The 23,169-nt window shown below is 46.4% G+C and overlaps 1 protein-coding gene across 4 annotated transcripts in view; it reads left to right on the top strand.

Moving 5' to 3' along the window:
* Positions 1 to 23,169, top strand: part of CPXM2 (carboxypeptidase X, M14 family member 2) — a 135,982-nt gene that overhangs the window by 18,862 nt on the left and 93,951 nt on the right. For all 4 annotated transcript variants that reach the window (XM_070363523.1, XM_070363521.1, XM_070363522.1 and 1 more), the window contains one exon: positions 14,068 to 14,177. In XM_070363523.1, the coding sequence (XP_070219624.1) occupies positions 14,068 to 14,177 (110 nt within the window). The remainder of the gene's footprint in view (positions 1 to 14,067; positions 14,178 to 23,169) is intronic.

Below are 23,169 nucleotides of genomic sequence, written 5' to 3' on the forward strand. Positions count from 1 at the left end.
TGACAAGTAACTGCCATGTGTAACGGAATAGTTTCACTGCCCTGAAGTCTCCTGTGTTCATCCCGTTCATTCTTCCTTCCTCCAGACCTCTGGCAACCCATGTCTTCAGAGATTTGTGTTTTCAAAAATGTCATGTGGTTGGCCTCATTCAGTACGTACCCTTTAAAGAGTGGTTTCTTTCATTTAGCAATTTACATTTAAGGTTCGTCCATGTCTTTTCATGGCTTGCTTGAGAGCTTATTTCTTTTGATCGTGGAATAATATTCCATTATATGGCTGCACCACATACATTTCCTTATTCATTTGTTGAAGGACATCTCCGTTGCTTCCAAATTTTGGCAATTAAAAATAAAACTGCTATGAATATTCATGTGCAGGTTTTTGCTTGAGCATAAATTTTCAGCTCATTTGAGTAAATACCAGGGATGGTGACTGCTGGATCACGTGATAAGAGTATGTTTAGTCTTATAATGAGTTTTGTCCCTTCTATAGTACCCTGGTTTACCAAAAAAAAAAAAAAAAATCAGTGTTATCTTCCTCCCTTTTTTTTGTGTATTTTCAGGGTTTTTTTTGTCCATTCAATATGCACTTTACACATTTGTTACCACATCACTATCACTGGTATAATTTTCTGCAGTGGTATTTCTGCTCATACTACTTTGTGTAGAATATTTCCTACTTTTATTGTGAAATAATACATACTTACGGAAAAAGTCCACTAACTATATGTTCCATTAACAAGTATTTATAAAACCAATTCCTATGTAACCATCACCTGGCTCCAGAAGTCAAACCATTGTCAGTCTCCCTATCCAACATTTAACCCTTCAACTTTAGAGGTTACCTCCATCCCAACTTTGTTAACATTTCCTCAGCTTTCTTTGTAGTTTTCCCGCTTATATTTGTATTTCTAAATTGGTGTGTTTGGCCTGTTTTTGAAATTTATCTCAGTGAAATCATACTGTGTACATTTCTATCACTGTTCAGCTTTTTTGGTTTATTCATTTTTATTCCATCATAGAAATATTCAGCAATTTCTTTATCCATTTTAATGCTGAAGGACATTTGACATATTTCCGTTTCTCTCTTTTATGAAAAGGGTTGCCAGTGAAAACTCTTACACACACATCCTGATGCCTGTGGGCTTGAGTTTCTCCTGGTGTGTGTACAGTTAGTCGTGGAAAGACTGGGTTCAACTTGGCTGTTGAACAAATGCTCAGTTGCTTTCCTCACCGATCATTTCATCCTCGTTTTCCATCAGCATGGCGTGGGGCCGCCGTAGTTCCACATCCCCAACAACTATTGTGTGATCATACTTTAATATTTTGCCAGTCTGTTGTTGTTTTTTAGTCACTAAGTTGTGTCTGACTCTTCTTTGACCCCAAGGAACATAGCTTGCCAGGCTCCTCTGTTTCTGGAATGCTCCAGGCAAGAATACTGGAGTGGGTTGCCATTTCCTTCTCTAGGGCGTCTTCCCAACCCAGGGATCGAACTCATATCTCCTACATTGCAGGCAAATTCTTTACCACTGAGCCAGCAGTGAAGCCCAGTCTACTGGGTGTATAATGGTAATTCATTGTGATTTCATTCCATTTCCTAAGTACTAATGAGTTTGAGCATCTTTTCATATATTTATTTGTCATTTAAATATCTTTTTGGATGAAGCTCCTATTCAATTTTTTCTTATAAATTTATCCATTCAAGTATGAGTTTTGACTTTATATTGTTTGTCCCAAATATATTCTTTCTTTTCTGGCTTAATTTTTCTTCCTATGGACTCTTCTAATAAATGGAAATTCTTAACTATGATGTAGTCAAATGTATCAATCTTCTTTATGGTTGCTACTCTTTATATTGCTTTCTAATGCTTTCTTATACCTTTTTTCTCTTTCTCATTTAGGTCTTTATATGCTTGGAATGGATTTTGTTTGTTTGTGATATGAGATTGAAGTTCAGTTTAATTTTTTTCTTGTAGGTACCTAAAGGGAATAGTCATTCTTTCCCCATTGTTTCGCAGTGCTACCCTTATGTGCTGGATATCAAGAGTCTATATATGCTTGGCTTTGTTTTGGGCTCTCAGTTCTGTTTTTTATCATTAATTCATTTTTATACTCATTCATAAAAATATCATTATTATACCTTCATAATAAATCTTGATAACTGATAGAGCAGAACTTTGTTATTCTTCAATAGTTTTGGTTACTCTTGATTCACTGAGTGTGTGTCTGCACACAGATATTTGCACCATCTAGTCAAGTTCTTTGGGCTTCCCTGGTGGCTCAGACAGGAAAGAATCTGCCTGCAATGTGGGATACTAAGGTTCGATCCCTGGGTCAGGAAGATCCCTGGAGGAGGGAATGGCTACCCACTCCAATATTCTTGCCTGGAAAATCCCATGGACAGAGGGACCTGGCAGGCTATAATCCATGGGATGGCAAAGAGTTGGACACGACTGAACAACTAACACTTTCACTTTTTCAGTCAAGCTCTTTAAAACCTTCCCTGGAATTTAGACTCGAGGTGCATTAATTCCAGAAAATCAGTTTGGAGAGGATTAACAATTTACATTGAGTTTTCTAATCCATGAACATGATATATCTTCTTATTTCTTAGATCTTTTAAAATATTTCTCAATATATGGGTCTTCCATATTTTTAATAGATTTCTTCTTAGATGCTCTTCTGTGATTCTTTTAATTTCAGTTTTCTAATGCTTTATTGATAGTGTTACAGGAGTACAATTGATCTTTGAATGTTGATTTTATACCTGGTAACCTTGCTAAAATCTTATTAACTATAAATTTATTTGTATATTAACTTAGATTTGGGTACAAAAATCAGTATATACTAAATAATGACAATTTTCTTACTCTTTTCCATTTTTAAAGGTTTTTATTTATTTTCCCCCTACTGCATTGGCAAAGACCATAGTTCAAAAATAGTAGCTCCTTATTTGTATGTTTTAATTATGTCTTTGGATTTTTAGTTTTCTATGTTTTTTCCCCCTAGCATATCTTTTTTTTTTTTTGGCAAATGCAGGCCTTGTCTCTTGCACTATACGTAGGATGAACAATTTATGGGAAAACATTTTCCTGGTTATTACATCAAATCACATTATTTCTTTTGGAGTTTCTTGGATGGTGTACTTCTTTTAATGTTCTTCGTGTGGAATTTTTATTCTTCACAGACTAAAAGTTAGTATTTGCTCTTCAGTCAGCTTCAAATGAAGCAGTATCCAGTCGGATTTCCTTCCCTGGAGACAGTCTAAGCCTTTCCTCAGATCTGGAGACGTTGGCCAAGTCAGCGTGCAGACTCCCAGTACAGTTTCCTCTTTCTAGCAGCCTTTTCTCTTTCACATACTTTTGCTCTTCTGTGGCGCCAGCTTCTTCCCTCACCGCTGCTTCATAGACAGTCTGACCCGATGGAATTCACGGGGAATTACAGTCACCTCCATATGCTGTTATCAGTGTTGTTCTTGTCCCCACACTGTCAGACCGTCACACCTGCCCCTGCATCCTGTCCAGTTGTGTTTTAAGGATTTCTGATCCAACAGTTGTGGAAACTTGGCTAGGGGGCGAGGTGAGCACTTGGCCACCTCAGAAAGCCACGTCTGGGCTTTAGAGATAGGTGTCCAATTTTCTAGTTGCTGCAGACCCTGGGTTTCATGAATAGAGGCATGCAGGAGGGTTGAAGGGTTTTCCTGCCCTTCTTTTGGTCATCTCCATTTTTTTCTCAATTGTCTCCATTGCACTCACATGTGGTGAATGTCCTTCCACCTCTGGCATTAGGTTGAAGCATTGTTGGGGGCCTTTCCTTATCTGCATCTTTATAGGTTTTTAGGATGGGTTTGGGAGAGGTTGCAAAATTTTAAGCTAGAGTTCCCCCAAGTCTCTGATGCCTGTACAGCTGGTGACTTTATCAGTAAATAACCCTGAACACATTACGAAAGGTTTTTCCTTTTGACATCCCTTAAAAAACTTTTTAATTGAAATAATTATAAACCCACAGGAAGCTGCAAACAAATGGGCCTTATGCAACCTTCAGTGCTGACATTTTGTGTAACTGGCACTATAACAAAATCTGGCCATTGGTATTGCTACAGTCCACAGAGCGTGTTCGGACTCTGCTAGTTATACATGTGCACACACATGTGTGTGCGTGTGGTCCGGTGCAGTTGTGCGTGTGTACTTTCACTGAAGTGAATGCCGCAGATCCAGACAGTTCGTCACCTTAGTGCTTCCTGGTGCTGCCCCTTTGTACTCACACCCTTCCTCCCCCAGTCCCTGACTCCTCAACCGCTGATCTGTGCCCCTTTTCTGTAATTTTGTTTTTTTTAAATAATGTTAGATAAATGGAATCGTATAATATACAGCTTACATTTTTTTGGGGGGGGTATCCTTTCAGCATAATTCTGAACTGGATACATAGACTTCAGTTCAGTTCAGTCGCTCAGTCGTGTCCGACTCTGTGACCCCATGAATCGCAGCACACCAGGCCTCCCTGTCCATCACCAACTCCCGGAGTTCACTCAGACTCACGTCCATCGAGTCAGTGATGCCATCCAGCCATCTCATCCTCTGTCGTCCCCTTCTCCTCCTGCCCCCAATCCCTCCCAGCATCAGAGTCTTTTCCAATGAGTCAAGTCTTCGCATGAGGTGGCCAAAGTACTGGAGTTTCAGCTTTAGCATCATTCCTTCCAAAGAAATCCCAGGGCTGATCTCCTTCAGAATGGACTGGTTGGATCTCTTGGCAGTCCAAGGGACTCTCAAGAGTCTTCTCCAACACCACAGTTCAAAAGCATCAATTCTTCGGCACTCAGCCTTCTTCACAGTCCAACTCTCATATCCATACATGACCACAGGAAAAACCATAGCCTTGTCTAGACGAACCTTTGTTGGCAAAGTAATATCTCTGCTTTTGAATATGCTATCTAGGTTGGACATAACTTTCCTTCCAAGGAGTAAGTGTCTTTTAATTTCATGGCTGCAGTCACCATCTGCAGTGATTTTGGAGCCCCCCCCAAAATAAAGTCTGACACTGTTTCCACTGTTCCCCATCTATTTCCCATGAAGTGATGGGACCAGATGCCATAATCTTTGTTTTCTGAATGTTGAGCTTTAAGCCAACTTTTTCACTCTCCACTTTCACTTTCATCAAGAGGCTTTTTTAGTTCCTCTTCACTTTCTTTGTATTAATATGTTGTAATGAACTTCCCAGGTGGCATTAGTGGTAAAGAATCCACCTGCCAGTGCAGGAGATGTAAGAGACGTGGGTTTGATCCCTGGGTCAGGAAGATACCCTGGTGGAGGACACAGCAATCCACTTCAGTATTCTTGCCTGGAGAATCCCCATGGACAGAGGAGCCTGGCAGGCTATAGTCTGTAGGGTCACATAGAGTTGGACATAACTGAGTATCTGGATACAGCACAGGGCATGAGCACCTGGAGTAAGTACTCCTAGAGAGTTTTCCAAGTTGGTTGTACCAGATAACACTTGAGCCAGCAGTCTTGCTTCATTTCTGCACCAACATTTGATAGTATGTTTTTCTTGTTGTTCAGCCGCTCAGTCGAGTCCGACTCTTTGCGACCCCATGGACTGCAGGATGCCAGGCTTCCCTGTCCTTCACCATCTCCCGGAGCTTGCTCAAACTCATGTCCATTGAGTCGGTGATGCCATCCAACCATCTCATCCTCTGTTGTCCCCTTCTCCTCTTGCCTTCAGTCTTTCCCAGCATCAGGGTCTTTTATAATGAGTCAGCTCTTCTCATCAAGTGGCTAAAGTACTGAAGCTTCAGCTTCAGCATCAGTCCTTCCAATGAATTTTCAGGACTGATTTCCTTTAGGATTGACTAGTTTGATCTACTTGAGGTCCAAGGGAATCTTAAGAGTCTTCTGCAACACCACAGTTCGAAAGCATCAATTCTTCAGCGCTCAGCCTTCTTTATTGTTCAACTAGCTTTGACTGTACAGATCTTTGTTGACAAAGTAATATCTTTGCTTTTTAATACGCTGTCTAGATGTCTCATGTCTTTCTAGTTGTATTCATATTGTTGGGTATGTACTGATATCTCATTGTCATCTTAATCTTCAGTATTCTCCTGAAGGCTAATGACTCCTGTTTACTCACCATTAAGACATCTTCTTTTGTGAATGCCTTTTCAGGTCTTTTGCTCATTGTTCTTATCAATAATTTTTTTTTTTTTTTTTTTTTGTCTGTTTGCTTTTCTTAAAAATATTGTGGATGTGAGTCTTTCGTTATACATTTGCATTGTTGTTGTTCAGCCACTAGGTCGTGTCTCTTTGTGACCCCATGGACTACTGCACACCAGGCCTCCCTGTCCCTGACTGTCTCCCAGAGTTTGTCCAAGTTCATGTGCATTGATTCAGTGATGCTATCCGACTATCTCATCCTCTGCTGTCCTAGTCTCCTTTTGCCTTCAGTCTTTCCCAGCATCAGGGGCTGGGCACAGCATGGCTCATAGCTTCATTGAGTTATGCAAGCCCCTTCTCCAAGACAAGGCAGTGATCCATGAAGGGGACATGTTTGCATAGTAAATACCTTTTTTGCACTCTTTGGCTTTCTTTTTCATTCAGTACTCATGTCTCTTGAGTAACAGATCTTCTTAAATTTGATGTAGAACAATCATCAATATTTCCTTTCTTACTTTTATGTTTAAACCATTTCTTAATGTACATGAAGATCATGAATTTGTTTTCTTGTGTTATTTTGTAGCAATGAAATTTCTTTTGACATTACATATTTCCATTAAAATTACTTGACGTAAGTAGAAATTCAGTTCAGTTCAGTCACTCAGTCGTGTCTGACTCTTTGCGACCTCATGAATCCCAGCACACCAGGCCTCCCTGTCCATCACCAACTCCCGGAGTTCACTCAGACTCACGTCCATCGAGTCAGTGATGCCATCCAGCCATCTCATCCTCTGTCGTCCCCTTCTCCTCCTGCCCCCAATCACTCCCAGCACCACAGTCTTTTCCAGTGAGTCAACTCTTCGCATGAGGTGGCCAAAGTACTGGAGTTTCAGCTTTAGCATCATGCCTTCCAAAGAAATCCCAGGGCTGATCTCCTTCAGAATGGACTGGTTGGATCTCCTTGCAGTCCAAGGGACTCTCAAGAGTCTTCTCCAACACCACAGTTCAAAAGCATCAATTCTTCGGTGCTCAGCTTTCTTCACAGTCCAACTCTTACATCCATACATGACCACTGGAAAAACCATAGCCTTGACTAGATGGACCTTTGTTCGCAAAGTAATATCTTTGCTTTTCAATATGCTCTCTAGGTTGGTCATAACTTTCCTTCCAAGGAGTAAGTGTCTTTTAATTTCATGGCTGCAGTCACCATCTGCAGTGATTTTGGAACCCCCAAAAATAAAGTCTGACACTGTCCCCATCTATTTCCCATGAAGGGATGGGACCAGATGCCATAATCTTTGTTTTCTGAATATTGAGCTTTAAGCCAACTTTTTACTCTCCACTTTCACTTTCATAAGAGGCTTTTTAGTTCCTCTTCACTTTCTGCCATATGGGTGGTGTCATCTGCATATCTGAAGTTATTGATATTTCTCCTGGCAATCTTGATTCCAGTTTGTGCTTCTTCCAGCCCAGGGTTTCTCATGATGTACTCTGCATAGAAGTTAAATAAGCAGGGTGACAATATACAGCCTTGACGAACTCCTTTTCCTATTTGAAACCAGTCTGTTGTTCCATGTCCAGGTCTAACTGTTGCTTCTTGACCTGCATAAAATGTATAGAAAGATTCATGAAGATTGAGGTTTGAGAAATGCTTTTTCAAACCAGTAATTTCTTTTTTGGCTTTACAAGCGATATTTAAAGAGCAGGCTCTTAATTTTCCATGACAATGAAGACACAGTGATGTTAATTCTGTTGGATTGTAATACACATTCATTCATTTACACAGGAAACATCAATTGGGCTTTGGGATTCAGTGATGAGAACTCACAGTTTCTGCCCTGTGATATTCAGTGTGGTTTGTACCTTTTTTAGGATGAGAGGGGTAGGTGTTGGGAGAGGAAGTCTCTGGAGGCTTTGCAAGTGGGGCCACCACTGATCCGAGGTGGGAGCCTCTAGGCTGCTGTGGCTCTGGGCAGGCTCCAGGTGTGAGAGGCTTCCACCAGTGTGAGCTGATAACCCTTTCCCTGAGAGTTTCCTCTGCCTGTCCCCTGGGGCCTGGGAAACAGAATCCTGGGTTTGTGTAGCCTTACAGGAAAACCAACTCACTGGAAAGACCTTATGCTGGGAAAGATTGAAGGCAAAAGGAAAAGGGGGCAGCAGAGGATTAGATGGTTGGATAGCATCACTGACTCAATGGACGTGAGTTTGAGCAAACTCCGGGAGATAGTGAAGAACAGGAGAGCCTGGTGTACTGCAGTCCATGGGGTCACCAAGAGTCAGACACGACTTAGCAACTGAACAACGACAGGAAAGAGACACCAGCCAACCAGGTTCCGAGGGTATCAGAAGATTCACTTGGGAACTTTAAATTAGGGCCTGGGCCCTTCTATAGTCCCATTGATCACAGTCTCTGGGGAGTGGTCTGGGCATCTTTTTTCCCCCCAGAAGTTTTTTTTTTTTTCATAGTCATAGGATTTTTTTTTTAATTGGAGGACAATTGCTTTACAGTGTTGAGTTAGCTTCTGCTGTGCAGCAGTGTGAATCAGCTGTGATGTTGTTTGCTGTTCTTTAGTCACTCAGTCGTGTCTGACTCTTTTGTGACCCCATGGACGGTAGCCCACCAGGTTCTTCTGTCCATGGGATTTGCCAGGCAAGAATACTGGAGTGGGCTGCCATCCCCTTCTCTAGGGGATCTTCCCAATCCAGGTATTGAACTCGAGTCTCCTGCACTGCAGGCAAATTCTTTATCATTGAACCACTAGGGAAGCCCAAATCAGCTATGAGGATCCATATATCCCCTCCCTCTGGAGCCTGCCTCCCACCCCGCCTCCCATCCCACCGCTCTAGGAAAGGCACTGAGCTGACCTCCCTGAGCTACACAGCAGCTGCCCACTAGCTAGCTGTTTTACATACGGCAATGTGTGTATCAGTGCGACTCTCTCTTCCTGTCTTCTCTTGCCACCACTGTGTCCAGTGTCTCTATTCCTGCCCTGCAAATAGGTCTGTCTTACGGAGCAAAGTAACGCAGAAGATTCTGGTGTTGGCTCAGGGTGAGAACTGCAGTCTTGAAGAGTCCAAAAGTCAGGGAGGAGCTTTCTAAGGGTGATTAGATAAGGCTGGGATTAGTGCCTTTGCAAGACTCCGAGGGAAGCGTCCCCCTTGGGAAGTCAGTGGCTTCTGAGACAGGCAAAGAGCCACTGCAAACACTTCTTCTCCAGTGCACCAGGCAGGGCTTCCACACTCTCGCTGATCAAAGGGAATGTTAGGTTCAGAAAGGCGAAGAAAGGAATGTCCTAAGTCAGAGCTATTCGGTTTATAGGCGACCACGAAAGCAAAATTCAGGATGGCTGTGAGCTGGCCCCTGGCAGTGCCCTCGAGGTCTTGGAGAATTCTTTGCTCTGTTTCCAGCAGACACCACTGCAGGCCAGAAGGCTTCGAACTCAGCTCCCCTCTGCCAACTGGTGAAGCCTGTCTCAGCGCTACTTCCTGTCTTGCATGTGACCCCAAATGCCATCACGAAACTTGCATTTGTATGACATTCTTGAGTTTCCAAGTCAAAGAGAGCTGGTGCAAAGACTGTGCCTGGCATTTTAGGTCACACTTGACTTTCAAATTCTAACTCAGGCACTTATGTGCTCAGTCACTTAGTCCTGTCTGACTCTTGGCGACCGCCTGGACTGTAGCCCGCCAGGCTCCTTTGTGTATGGAATTTTCCAGGCAAGAATAACGGAGTGGGTTGCCATTCCATCCTTGAGAGGATTCTCTCAACCCAGGGATCGAAGCCGTGTCTCCTGCATCTCCTGCATTGGTAGGCAGATTCTTTACCACTGAGCCACCTGGGAAGTCCAGCCGCTTAGGAGCTGCTTAACTCTGTGAGCTTCTCTGAGTCTTGGCTTATGTGTAGAATGGGAATGGTATTGGCCATCTCTCATGGTCCTTGTGAAGGTTAGATGAGTGTCTGCAGAGGCTCTGGCTCACGGTGGTTGCTTGCATTGCTCCCCAAGTCACTATCCTTTTGAAATAATTTTTCTGACTTGACTCTCATAACGGCCTTCCCTCCAGACAGATTGAGGGCTTGGGAGTGGGATGTTGGGATTGATGTGCCCGACTCCGAATTCCAGCTTCTACACTCTGATCTGACTGTGCCCTGTAACTTCTAGGTCACAGATTAAATGCCACGAGCACTTCTGATTTGTTGGAGAGCTGGTGTGTGCATGTGGTAATCGACAGGGTGATAATAATGAATCTATGCCATAGTGCATGCGTGCTAAGTCACTTCAGTCGTGTCTGACTCTTTGCGACCCTATGGACGGTAGCCCACCTGCAGGGCTCCTCTGTCCGTGGGATTCTCCAGGCAAGAACACTGGAGTGGGTTGCCAGGCCTTGCTCCAGGGGATCTTCCTGACCCAGGGATAGAACCCGCGTCTCTTACGTCTCTTGCATCGGCAGGCAGGTTCTTTACCACTAGCGCCACCTGGGAAGCATGCCATAGTGGTGATGCCCATTTTGTAGAGTGGCTGCAATGCAGAGAATTTTAGTTAGGGACAGATTTGATTGAACGCATGTGCCCTAGTCGGAGGGGAGGTGTAGAATAAGGCGGAGGGTCCCCTCTTCCCCCACCTCCTGTGCGTGGAGCGCAGGCCTGGGAGGCAGGGCCCCCCCGTTCGGCACAGGGTGTTCTCAGAGAGTGGCATTGCCTGCAAGAGAGAAGTCGAGTCATCTCGGATGACTGTCACTCTTCCCTCCAGATTATGACACATCTCCTGTCTCTAATTAATATTTTCCTCAAGTGTTCTTTTCACACTTTTTAATTTTTTTTCATGTTCTCCTCACCCACATGCTTCTTAGGATGAGAGTCTTTTTCCTCTTAGAAATAACACAAATGTGATTTGATGACAAAGGGTGTTGTTTGTTTTGGGAGGAGGAGCAGGGAGCTTTCTGGAGGGCTCTTCAGGGGCTGCTGCTGGAATGAACTGGCCCAGGAATCCTGACTGAATTACGGTCAGAGACACTTCAGTGCAGCCTGGCTGGGGCCTTAGATCACAGGGGCAGGGTGAAGAGCTGGGAGTGCATTTCCCATTGATTTCAAGCACTCTTTAAACCTGGTAATTACCTCCTCCATCGACATTATAATCTTGATGATAATACCAACATGTTGCACTCCAGCCAGGATGCCAGCGTTCTGCCTGGCCTCGGTTCTGATGGTGGAGATTTAAATCAGGCTTGGAAACACTAGTGTCTCCTCCATTTATTCGATCCTCAAGGCGGCACTCCTGGCTTCCTCAGAAATATTTTCTAAAGATGGAGGAAAGTCCTGCTTGTCGTGTGCTGATTTCACGATTGACAGCTCTTTGGATGGAGCCGAATGTATCTTTGAGAATTTAGAGCCAGAGGAATTCTTGCCTCTTGCTTCAGCTTCGCATTGCTTATGGAGTTCCGTGGTGGGTCGAGTAGACTGGGCCCTTCTGGGGAGAGTCATTGCACAGGGTACCCGGCTCTTACTGTATTGCATAGTGTATGTGTGTGTGTGTGTGTGTGTGTGTTTGTATGTCTGTCACATTATTCCAAGTGTGTTTTGCAAGAATCTGAGCTTATGATGGGAGGTGGGTAAATTTTCTAAGCACTTGTCTGAAGATGCCCTTTCTTTTGGTGGAGGCGGGGGCAGGACAATATTTGGGATTTTTTTTTAACTTTTTATTTTATATTGGAGTATAGCCTATTAGCAATGTTGGGATAGTTTCAGGTGCACAGCAGAGTGACTCAGCCATACATAAACCTGTGTCCGTTCTCCCACAAACTCCTCTCCCATCCAGGCTGCCACAGAGCACTGACCAGAGTTCCCTGTGCTCTACAGGAGGTTCTTGTTGGTTATCCATTTAAAATATAGCCGTGTGTACATATCCGTCTCAAACTCCCTGTCTATCCTTTCCCCCCATCCTTCCCCTCTCGTAAACATAAGTTCATTGTCTATGAGCTTCTGTTTAGTAAATAAGTTCCTTTGTATCATTTCTTGTTAGATACCATATATAAGGGATGTTATACAATATTTATCTTTCTCTGTTGATTTATGAAGATGTCCTTTTGATTGTTGAAAGATGGTGGGTTTCCCGCGGCCTTTGTCCCAGCAGTCGCCAGTGAGAAGCCCCATGTTAGGATGATTGTCACTCTCTAATCTCTGGGGAGTCATGGACAAGACAGGAATTGTGGCTGGGATGGGGCCTTTCAGTTCCTTTCTGTCCCCTCTGCCCTTCTGGAGTCCCCTTTGAAGATTGCTGATTCATCCTGTGGGTTTTGTTTGGCTGTTCACTTACTGCCTTTGGGATGTGTTAGCAGAAATCTCCTACTGTGTCCAGGTCCAGGCAGCAACTGAGTGGCTGAAGTCCCATAGATATCCCATCAAGGACCAAGAGGTAGCCCTTGCTGCTGGCCGGATTTCTTAATCATCTGCATTGCTTTCTTTCCCCTTATTGTTCCATGTTTTGAGTGAGTTCAGTGGGGAGGGACAGCTTATTTTTGCTTATTTTGGATGTTACATAGACCTGCCAAAAATCTTGAGAATCACCACAGGGCCACCTGAAGCCTTCCGAGTCCTCAGGCAGCATGGAGCAGGTGATGAAATGTCACCTCCCTCATGCTCTTTACCTCGCTGGTCACTAGTACTCTTCCTCTCTGTGCCAAGCGTCTCTACCAAGCCTCCTGGTAGATACGGGCAGAGGAGCAGAGTGGCATCGCTTCAGAGCCTGCAGCTGAGAACCTAGAGACTAGGATGTGAGGTGCACTCTGTCGCTGGCAAGGATGCCATGGATGGTTCACCTCAAGTCTTGGGGCCTCAGTTTCCTCTGCTGAAAACTCAAGGGGAGGACTCGACGGCATCTCAGGTCCTGGCAGGCCTGAATTCCTCTGACTGCAGTGCATGGGCACACTTCCTTACCTGGCACCTTCAGAGCATCTCCTGGGGTCGGTGTATTGCCAGCCTCCTTCAGCAATCCAAGACCAGAAGGGCCTTGCCCTGCAGGGGTCTGTCATGGATGGACAGACACCCCTGTGTCCCCAGGAGTTCCCGGGATCCCCAGGAGGCACTCCCATCTCAGCAGTGACCCACGGGGCTTTCTAAATTTGTTCTGTTACATCAGGGATTTCTGATACTTCTTGTGGAAGCAGACTTTGTTCATTTCTACTTCCAAGTGTTTCTTTCCTTTCCCTGGAGTCAGGTATGAAGGGGAGAGCACCACTTGGTCAATTCCAGCCCTATGGCAGGGTGGGCGGTGAGACAAGCAACCCAGGAATCAGGAGGCCCCCAGAGCTGCTATTAAAGCTCGTATCCGCAGGGACAATGGGCTGGACTGGGACGATGGCCAAGGAGCTGCCCATGTGCCAGCGTCGTATTCTAGGAGCAGCTTGGACTAAACTGTGTTGAGTAGCCATTCTCAGAATTACCAGTTTTGCCAGGAATGGAAGGCAGTAGGGTTCATTTTTTTTTTCCCCCTCTTTCTATTGCTGTGTTCATTAGTATGCACGATACAAAGGCCAGAGTTGCTGAAGCAAAACCATCAAGTTCTGATTAATTTGCAGAACTCAGCCACAGAATCGCTCTGAAATTTCTAACCAATAATGTTCCCTGGCTGAGTCACTCAGCGGAAGGATCCTTAATTGGAAACAGCCTCAGACAGTAGCATGGAGAACATCAGACAGAGGAATATTAGGGCAGAAACACCCAGAGAGGAAATGCCTACAGGAAAGAAAGCTGGCGTAACGTGGACGGCTGAATAGTGTTTGTCCAGAAACACCAGTGAGTGGGGCTGACACAGAGCTGGAGTTTAGGGGAAAGGCAGAGAAGCAGGTGGCCAGATTTTTCAAAATCAGCAAGTTCGTTTCTGTCCATATCTGTCCTTGTTTTTAATGAGCATTGTCCTTTCCAGGTTGCCCACCTCTTGGTCTGGAAACCTTAAAAATCACAGACTTCCAGCTCCATGCATCCACTTCCAAGCGCTATGGCCTGGGGGCCCATCGGGGGAGACTCAACATCCAGGTACCCACATGGAGGGGAGGATTCGGGCTGCACCGCTAGTGGCTCTGGCCACCGACATGGCGATGGTTCATTGAGCTTGGGGCAGGCTCCGTGCCTGGCATTTAACACGAATCAGCTCCAGTTCTCACGACAGGGAGGAGCTTGCTGCTTAATCCACATTTTACAGAGAAAGAGTCCTGAGTCTCAGGACACGTGTCTTCTCCAGAGACTGGTTAGTGAAAAGGATGCTGCCGGTTCCTGGGCCCAGCTTGGACCGCCTCCATGTGATCTGTGCGGAAAAGACATGCGGGGACGCTGGCCGCCTGTGACCGTGGGCAGGCAGTGACCTTGGTCCTCTCTCACCTCCCTGCTCGTGTTTCTCCACCACTCACGCCTCTTCCAGGCTCTTCTGTGGCTCCTTCTGCCGTGTTCTGCCAGCTCAAGCCCTTAGTGGTGCTCATCGTGTCTGGCCTCCCACCCTGAGGCTCAAAGGCCCCTGTAACCCTGGCCCTCGGTGCTATCCAAGTCCTGGTCCTGGAGGTGGGGTCGTCCTGCCTCCCTCTGTGCACCGTGCATTTCTGGGCTGCAAGCCTTTTCCCAAGCAGGGCCTCTGCCTGCAGCTCCCTGCCTGCCACTTTGTCCAAGCAGGGTAAACCCTGGTTCATCCATGGCATCACATGCTCGCACTTCTCTAACGTCATACATGTAGCCATTAAGCATCGCAGATTTATTCTCCTAGAGTCCTGGAGGATAGACATCTCACTGGGCTCAAATCAAGGTATGGGCAGGACTGCATTCCTCCCGGAGGCTCTCGGGGAGAATCACTTCTTCTCCTGGTCCTGCTTCTCTAGGCGCGTGCATCCCTTGCTCATGGCCCCTTCCTTCCTCTGAGCCAGCGATGTCAGGCCGAGTCCTTCTCGGGCTGCCGTCTCTCTGGTTCTCTCTTCTGTCTCCCTCTTCCACTTTTCAGTTCAGTTTAGTCGCTCAGTCGTGTCCGATTCTTTGTGACCCCATGAACTGCAGCACACCAGGCCTCCCTGTCCATCACCAACTTCCGGAGTTTACTGAAACTCACGTCCATCCAGTCGGTGATGCCATCCAACCATCTCATCCTCTGTCGTCACCTTCTCCTTCCGCCTTCAGTCTTTCCCAGCATCAGGGTCTTTTCAACTTCTAAGGACTCTTATAAATACATTGAGCTCATCTGGATAAGCCAGGACCATCTCCCAATCCCAAGCAGCCTTGGCTGCATCTGCAGCCTTCATTTCCCTTTGTCACAGAACCTTGAGGATTCACAGCTTCCAGGACGAGCATGTGAACATCTTTGTTGGGCAGGGGGCATCACTCCGCCAACCCATCTCAGCTGCCTTTTCCCTCCTCTTCCAACTCCAGCCGATCCACCCCTTCTCACCTTGGCATTTGGGTCCCATGCCATCCTGTGTGTTTCTCCAGGAACATAGTTCCCTAATATTTTTGCAGTCTTTCCCCAACTGATGTGTAACTGTGGGTGGTTTGCAGACCCTTTGGTAGATGTACCATCTCAGCCAGCCTCCTGGGAGGGAGGTATTCCTTTCACACCCACAGTGGGAGACCATCAAGGCTGCACTCACAGCTTCCAGGTGGCAGAGCTGACCTCTTATCTCCCCAGTGGTCACTGTAAGCGTGCTGCAGGTGGCTGCCATGCAAGAGTGGATGAGCCGCCTTCCCAGGGAGCCCTTGGGCTTGATGGGGGGACATTTGAGTGGAGCTCTGACTCCAAGCTCTCTTCCTTCCTCTTGACTGCATCAGGCCGCATCACTGCTTCTCAGTTCAGACAGATTCGGTAATATGAACTTTCATGAAATCTAAAGTTGTTTAAAAAATATCCATTAAAAAAACCCAAACAGCTGTTAAAATATTTGGGTGTGTACAGCTGAACACTGTTTTACCAGTGGGTGAACTTTCAAAGTTTAAGTAGGAGTAACTGTTAATAATTCGAGGGCCCCCAATACCTTGCATGGGCCGAAGCCCTCCAAGTAAATAAAGTCAGACCCAAGCAAGGCTACATCCAGATGGGAGTGGGGCTGCCTCCTGCATCACTCAGAGGAGCTGTCATCTGGTGTCTCTGATTCCCTCTCTAGAAATGAAGTCATCCTTCATTAAAGAAGAAGCGTTCACATTGATAGCCCAGCTGGTAAAGAATCCGCCTGCAATGCAGGAGACCTGGGTTCCATCCCTGGGTCGGGAAGATCCCCTGGAGGAGGGAACGGCTACCCACTCCACTATTCTGGCCTGGAGAATTCTATGGACAGAGAAGCCTGGAAGGCTGTAGTCCATGGGATCGCAAAGAGTCGGACATGACTGAGTGACCAATGTTCGCGTTGATCTACGCTTTCGATGAGAAGTGGAGAGGCCCAGCTAGTCCTAAATTTGTGGGGTGAGGGTGGAGGATGGAAGCTGTGGGCTTCCCAGTGAGCTGAGTGGACAGGTTGAGCGTATCCCAGTCAGGCAGGCTGAGTTCAGACTTGGCCTCAACACTTAGAGATTTGGGGACCTTAGAAATAACTACCTCACGTCTCTTGAGCCTCAGTTGTCTCATCAGAAACATGGGAGCCCATAGCACTCCTGGATTCCTTGAACAGTGAAATTGGGTGATTTATAGTCAGTGAAGTTAAGTGTGATCTATCCTTGGTGGCTCAGTGCCAAAGAATCTGCCTGCCAGTGCAGGAGACACAGGTTTGATCCCTGTGTCAGGGTTAGGAAGACCCCCTGGAGAAGGAAATGGCAACCCACTCCAATATTCTTGCCTGGAGAATCCCACGGACAGAGAAACCTGGTGGGCTCGGTGGTGTCTCGAAGAGTCAGACACGACTTAGCAACTCAACAACAGCAACAATTTTAAAGCATTTACTGGATCATCTCACTCCTCTGCAGAAGCTGCGAGGACCCCGTTTGGCGGGTTCCACTTTCCAGAATCAGTGCCACACGAAGCATGATTGCATCCCGACAGGTGCCCCGGAATGCGTCTTCCCACACACGGAGGTTGAATGCAGTTTAAAAATAACCACATCTTGTCTCACATCTGAGTATTTGGTAGGCGTGTCAAGCTAATGGGATTTTATGTGTGAGAAACAGCAAGGTTTTGGCATTAGAAACTATATTTAAATGCATTTAGCGCAGGAGGTGAGCAAGGTCAGTCCAGCCCTTCGCTGCTCTGGCTCCGTGGGCGTGAGTGTGGTCCACTCAGAACGTGGTCCACTCAGAACGCAGGCTCGGCATGCACCCTGGTCTTCCTGCTAACGAGCTGAGGGGCTTTAGGCAAGATGCTCCCCTTGGCTAACTTCTCAGAATATGAAGATTAAAGGAGGAAGAAAGAGAATTGTCCTCCTCGATTCTCAGATGCCACTTTCCTTCCCATTAGATCCGTTCCCTCACCTGACCATTCATTAGATCCGTTCCCTCACCTGACCATTCATTAGATCCGTTCCCTCACCTGACCATTCATTAGATCCGTTCCCTCACCTGACCATTCATTAGATCCGTTCCCTCACCATTTCGAAGTGCCCTTTATGCACCAGAACTGGGTGGCCGTAAAAAAAAGCAGAGCAGAAAAGTTCTTGCTTATTCCATTTCCCCAGGATGCCTCGGTCTCCAGCAAGGAGACCAGGAATCGGCTCTGATAGTTACTGGTGCTGTGCTGGGTGCTTTACCTGTTTCATTTATTCCTTGACGTGAGACAAGGACTGTTATTTTTATCACCTCTGTCTCTAATAAAGCAGCTACACGGATTGGTAGAGTAACTTGGTTAAGGTTTCTCAGGAGAGGAAGGATGTGACTCCAAGCTGCTTTAATCCCGGAGCTGTGGCTCCCAACGACACCATAAAACGGCCCTAACCAACGACTAAAGTGTTCTGTGCCCCTCTGGATGCTTATTAAGCCGTGTGCGAGTCTCTCTGCTGACCTTTGTCTCGTGCTGATTTACTGGGGGCTTACCCTCCTCAGGTCGGTGAATCATGTTTGTCCGAGATTCCCACACTGTGTGGGCACCGTGTCTGCACATATGTGTATGCGTGCTGCAATGCCAAAGGCACTGTGGCTGCCGTGAACGAGGGCATTATGACCCAGAGGTGGCATTGGTCCGTGTACCAGTTTTGCCAGTACATCAGTGTCTTACGGGACCAGGTGCCAGCCCTGACCCCAGGGCACTGTCCACACAGCTGCAGGCAGAAGCCTCCGAAGAGCTCAGTCCTGTCCATGGTGCTCGTCACTCGGTGCTGCTCTGGCTCAGGGTGGCCATGTGGTCCATCCTAGGCCATTTGCTGCTCAGGTCCTTTGCCCATTTAGCGGTTGTGCCCACAACCCACCAGCTTCCATACTTCCCGACACCCTCTTCTATCATACTGCTTTCACCGTGTTTTTTAAGGTCAAGTTCTGTAAAATTTATTAAAAATTTTTTAATTTAAAAATGTATTAAAATTTTTTTCTTAGTAATTTAACATGTCTCCTTACCAGAACTAATTTTTTTTTTTTTTTAGAATTGATTGAGTTTTTTTTGTTCTTCTGATTACAGAGCTGCATAGATTTTGAACCTTATTTTTTCCTGTGAGCTTGGTTTTTATGAGTGCAAGATTTTGCAGACTGTAAGCATTCACTGGATTGCATTTTCCACATTATAGCAAAAACACCTGTCTCTGTGTTAGTTCATTGGAGAGTGCAATGCAGTGCAAGTTGTGTCCGACTCTTTGTGACCCCGTGGACTATACAGTCCATGGAATTCTCCAGGCCAGAATACTGGAGTGGGTAACCTTTCCCTTCTCCAGGGGATCTTCCCAACCCAGAGATTGAACCCAGGTCTCCCGCATTGCAGGCGGATTCTTTACCAGCTGCGCCACAAGGGAAGCCCAGGAATACTGGAGTGGGTAGCCTATCCCTTCTGCAGCAGATCCTCCCAACCCAGGAATTGAACCGGGGTCTCCTGCATTGCAGGCGGATTCTTTACCAACTGAGCTGTAGCTCGTTGGGGGCTGCTATAAAAACATGCCATACACCAGGTGGCTTATAAACAACACAGGTTTATTTCTCACAGTTCTGGTGGCTGGAAAGTTCAAGATCAAGGTCCTGGCATACTTGGTATCTGGTGAGGGCCTGCTTCCTGGTTCCTAGATGACTATCTTCTGTGTCCTCAGGAGGTGGAAGGGGAGCTTCTCAGGGTCTCTTTTAGAAGAGCACTAATCTCAACGCCTGGGTGAACACCGGGAGATAGTGAAGAACCGGGAGGCCTGGGTGCTGCAGTCCATGGGGTTGCAAAGGTCGGACAGGACTTAGTGACTGAACAACAGCAATCTCATTCAAGAGGACTCCACCTTTGTAACCTAATCACCTCCCAAAGGTCCCTAAAACTATCACCTTGGAGATTAGGTTTCAACATATGAATATTGAGGGGACATATGCATTCAGTCTGTAGCATTCTTTTGTCCTCATTTTAAGCATAAGACTTTGATAGACTAAAAGCAGCTTATAATTCAACTTCTAAATTCTCCTTTTTGCAAGTGGAGTTTTGCTTGTGTCAATTTAATAATATAAGCTCAGAAGAGAAGCCCAGGTTTACGTTTCCCAGGTACACTGGGCAAGGGAGAGCTTTAGGAATTCAAGGGAGGGGTCCAGTTCATCAGGATAGTCTCACCCAGGTTTATCCTCGCAGTGTCCCAGGATCCTTTTCTACTAACTTACTTGTGAGGATGTCTTTGGTCTCATTTAGAAACAGTCATTGGCTTCTACTCTGGGACCAGTCACAGGCAGATTGGAAATTAACATCCCAGGTCTCAAAGAAAAAGTTTCGGTAATGACCTCTAAAATCACCCTCGGAGCATTTGTTTGCCTGTGCTTGGTCTTAGGAGATAGCCCTGTATTTAGGTGGGTCATTTAACAGTAGCCATTGCTTGTCCTGGCCCAGCAGAATCCTCTAAGGACCCTGAGAGATTTTCCATGGCTCGTAAATTCAGCAAGGTGGTGTCAGAGACAGTGCTACTCTTCGATTTATTCCACCACCACTGTTATGGGGAGCAAAGCCTTGAGCAGCTTATGGCAGCACTTGCATTTCAAATGGCTGGGTTTCAGTTTCACTCTTAAGACTCTAAAATGATGGTAAGTATAAGCCTGACATGTGAGGCGAAGAAACGAAATACCAAGAGCTTGATTGGACCTCAGGATGTCATCATGATTCCCGCTGATAATCAGGAATGTAAGAGGGGTGATATTCTGATCGGAGTTTTGAAGAAAGAGCTGATGTTTTGAGGTCACAAGGAAAAACATGCAACATTAACACCATCAGATGTCTTTGCGATGCCCGGTCATCATTTGACTCTCTCTGGCCCATGACTTGTGTGTGTTAGCTGTCTTTCATGAGGAAGTCTAGTTATAATAATAGCATCTGTCTGAGCCACTTCTCAGCACCGCTGGAATGAAACCCAGCTCCTCTTGGGAGTCATTCCATTCAAGGGATTCTACAGAGCATCCAGATCCTGATATTAGAATCCACTGCCAATGTTCTGATCATCTTTTTACCTGAAATGAGGTATAAGCCATGAAGATGGTCGATGCCCATGGCTTCAGATATGTGAAAGTGAAAGTCGCTCAGTCGTGTCCAACTCTTTTCAACTCCATGGACTGTCCATGGAATTCTCCAGGCCAGAATACTGGAGTGGGTAGCCTTTCCCTTCTCCAGGGGATCTTCCCAACCCAAGGATTGAACCCAGGTCTCCCACATTGCAGGTGGATTCTTTACAGCTGAGCCACAAGGGAAGCCTGATATACCCACAGGGAGTTGGTTATGGAGCACTGAACCAAGTTTTTATCCTGGTGTTGAAGTTCAGGAGCCTGAGCACATCCCACATGTCTGTCTGCCAGTCCTATTTGGCCCTGATGGCACCTGGTGCCCCACCCTGGCCAAATATGCATGCATGCTTGCTCAGTCCCTTCAGTCATGTCCGACTCTTTGCGACCCCATGAACTGTAGCCCACCGGGCTCCTCTGTCTTGACTGGGATTCTCCAATCAAGAATGCTAGAGCAGGTTGCCTTGCCCTTCTGCAGGGGAGCTTCTCGACCTAGGGATCGAACCTGCGTCTCTTACATCTCCTGTACAGGCCAGTGGATTCTTTACCGCTAATGCCACCTGGGAAGCCCCATCTGGCCAAAAATGGAGACCACGTTTAAATTGTGGACACCACCCAGGGCAGCACCATTTTCTCAGGCATCGCCCTGGGCACCCTGACTCCTGCCTGTTCCTGGAATCATTTGCACTCAGGGTCTTCTGACCCCAAAGCCTGTCTGTTCCTTCACTCCATCCCAGTTCTCTGGACGGCAGCCTCTCGTTTCTTTCTGGTTGCACAAAACCTTGCTGTAAGTCAGCAAGTCCTCCCTGGGGGCTGTTTACATGCTGGGTGCTGCAGAGGCAAAAATCATCACAGTGGGTATAGTTTCCAAACCCAAGAATGTCATGCTCGTTCCCATAAAGGGATTTTGTTCTGCGTCTGGCTTCAAGAAACGGTCTGGGACACAGTGTCCAGATGCCAGGATGCAGGAATTTGGGGTATTTGGATTTTTATGGGAATAACAGGACCAAATATTTTAAATCATGACTTTCGGAAAATTCAAAGTGAGAATTTACCATAGTGAGACTGAGGTGCTGTTGTCATTCTCGATCGCATCCTGAAGGCAAGTGCAGTGAGAAGAGCTAGGCGTAGAGCAGGGAGGAGGAGTAAGGAGGACAAGGGAGCCCCGAGGAGCAGAGACGCCAGGCCTGTGTCTCAGACCGTTCTGAAACCACTAACCCCCTGGTGCTGAAGTGGACCCTGCGCCACTTGCCATCTGAATTTTTTCTTTACTATTTTACTAAATTTCACTAAATTATTATTCCATTTCATCTTCAGTGTACTCAGAGGGAAACTCTGCTTTAGAGAAGAGGAACTGAAGTCGGGCTGAGTGACCTGCCCTAACCCAATACCTAGCAAATGCAGAGCTGAGATGCAGAGGGAAGGGTTTTCTGTGCTCCTTTCTTTGCACATCAGGTGCCCACGGGAAGGTTCAGCTTATGGTCTCCTCCAGCACCCCATCTTCTGACTCATCTCCCTGACCACTGAGCCTCCTAGTACCATCCTGGCAGGACCCAGAGAAGTTTGAGGGGTGTCAACAGTCATCCCCATGGGGCCTCATGTCCATTCAGCTGGCAGAACCCACTGTGCCTTCTCAAATGATGGCTTATAAAGATGGGCCCTCTGGGCTGTCAGCCCAGCCACACTGTCTCCTGGGCACATACAGTTGGGAGCCAGGAGTCCACGTTCTTCTGAGCTAAGGTTTCAGTGGACACAGCACACACTGCCCAGGCAGAGAAGACTTGTGTGAAGAGAGGATGAAAGACAAGGAAGGGGAGAGGAGGCGCGAAAGACAGATCAGAACAGAGTTTTTCTCGTCTTCACTCATTTCATTCAAAACCCCGCCTCCTGGGAACCTTATTGGTGCCAGGCAGACACTGTCAGACGTCTTGGGGAGACAATGATGAACAAAACCAGAAACGCTCTCTAATCTTTTAGCAAGTATTTAAGGAAGGCCTTCTGTGTGCTGGGTCATGTCTTAGGTCCTTGGGATGCCTCCGTGGCCAAAACAGAGATCCTCACCATCTGACAACTTACAATCTAGTGGGAGTTGTTTAGTCCCTAAGTGGTGTCTGACTGTTGTCTGACCCCGTGGACTGCAGCCCGCCAGGCTTCCCTGTCTGTCATTATCTCCCAGAGTTTGGTCAAATTCATGCCATTGAATTGGTGATGCCATCCAACCATCTCATACTCTGTCGCCCCCTTCTCCTCCTGCCCTCAATCTTTCGCAGAATCAGGGTCTTTTCTAATGAGTCGGCTCTTTGCATCAAGTGGCCAAAAGGAGGCACATAAAAGCGAAAAATATAACAGGATGACTTTTATAGTATTTCAGAGGTGATAAATGTGACAAATGTATAGCCAACAGTGGGGTCGGGAGGGCCAC

This window comes from Bos mutus, chromosome 26 (genome assembly GCF_027580195.1).
Source record: "Bos mutus isolate GX-2022 chromosome 26, NWIPB_WYAK_1.1, whole genome shotgun sequence".
Classification (NCBI taxonomy): Eukaryota; Metazoa; Chordata; class Mammalia; order Artiodactyla; family Bovidae; genus Bos; species Bos mutus.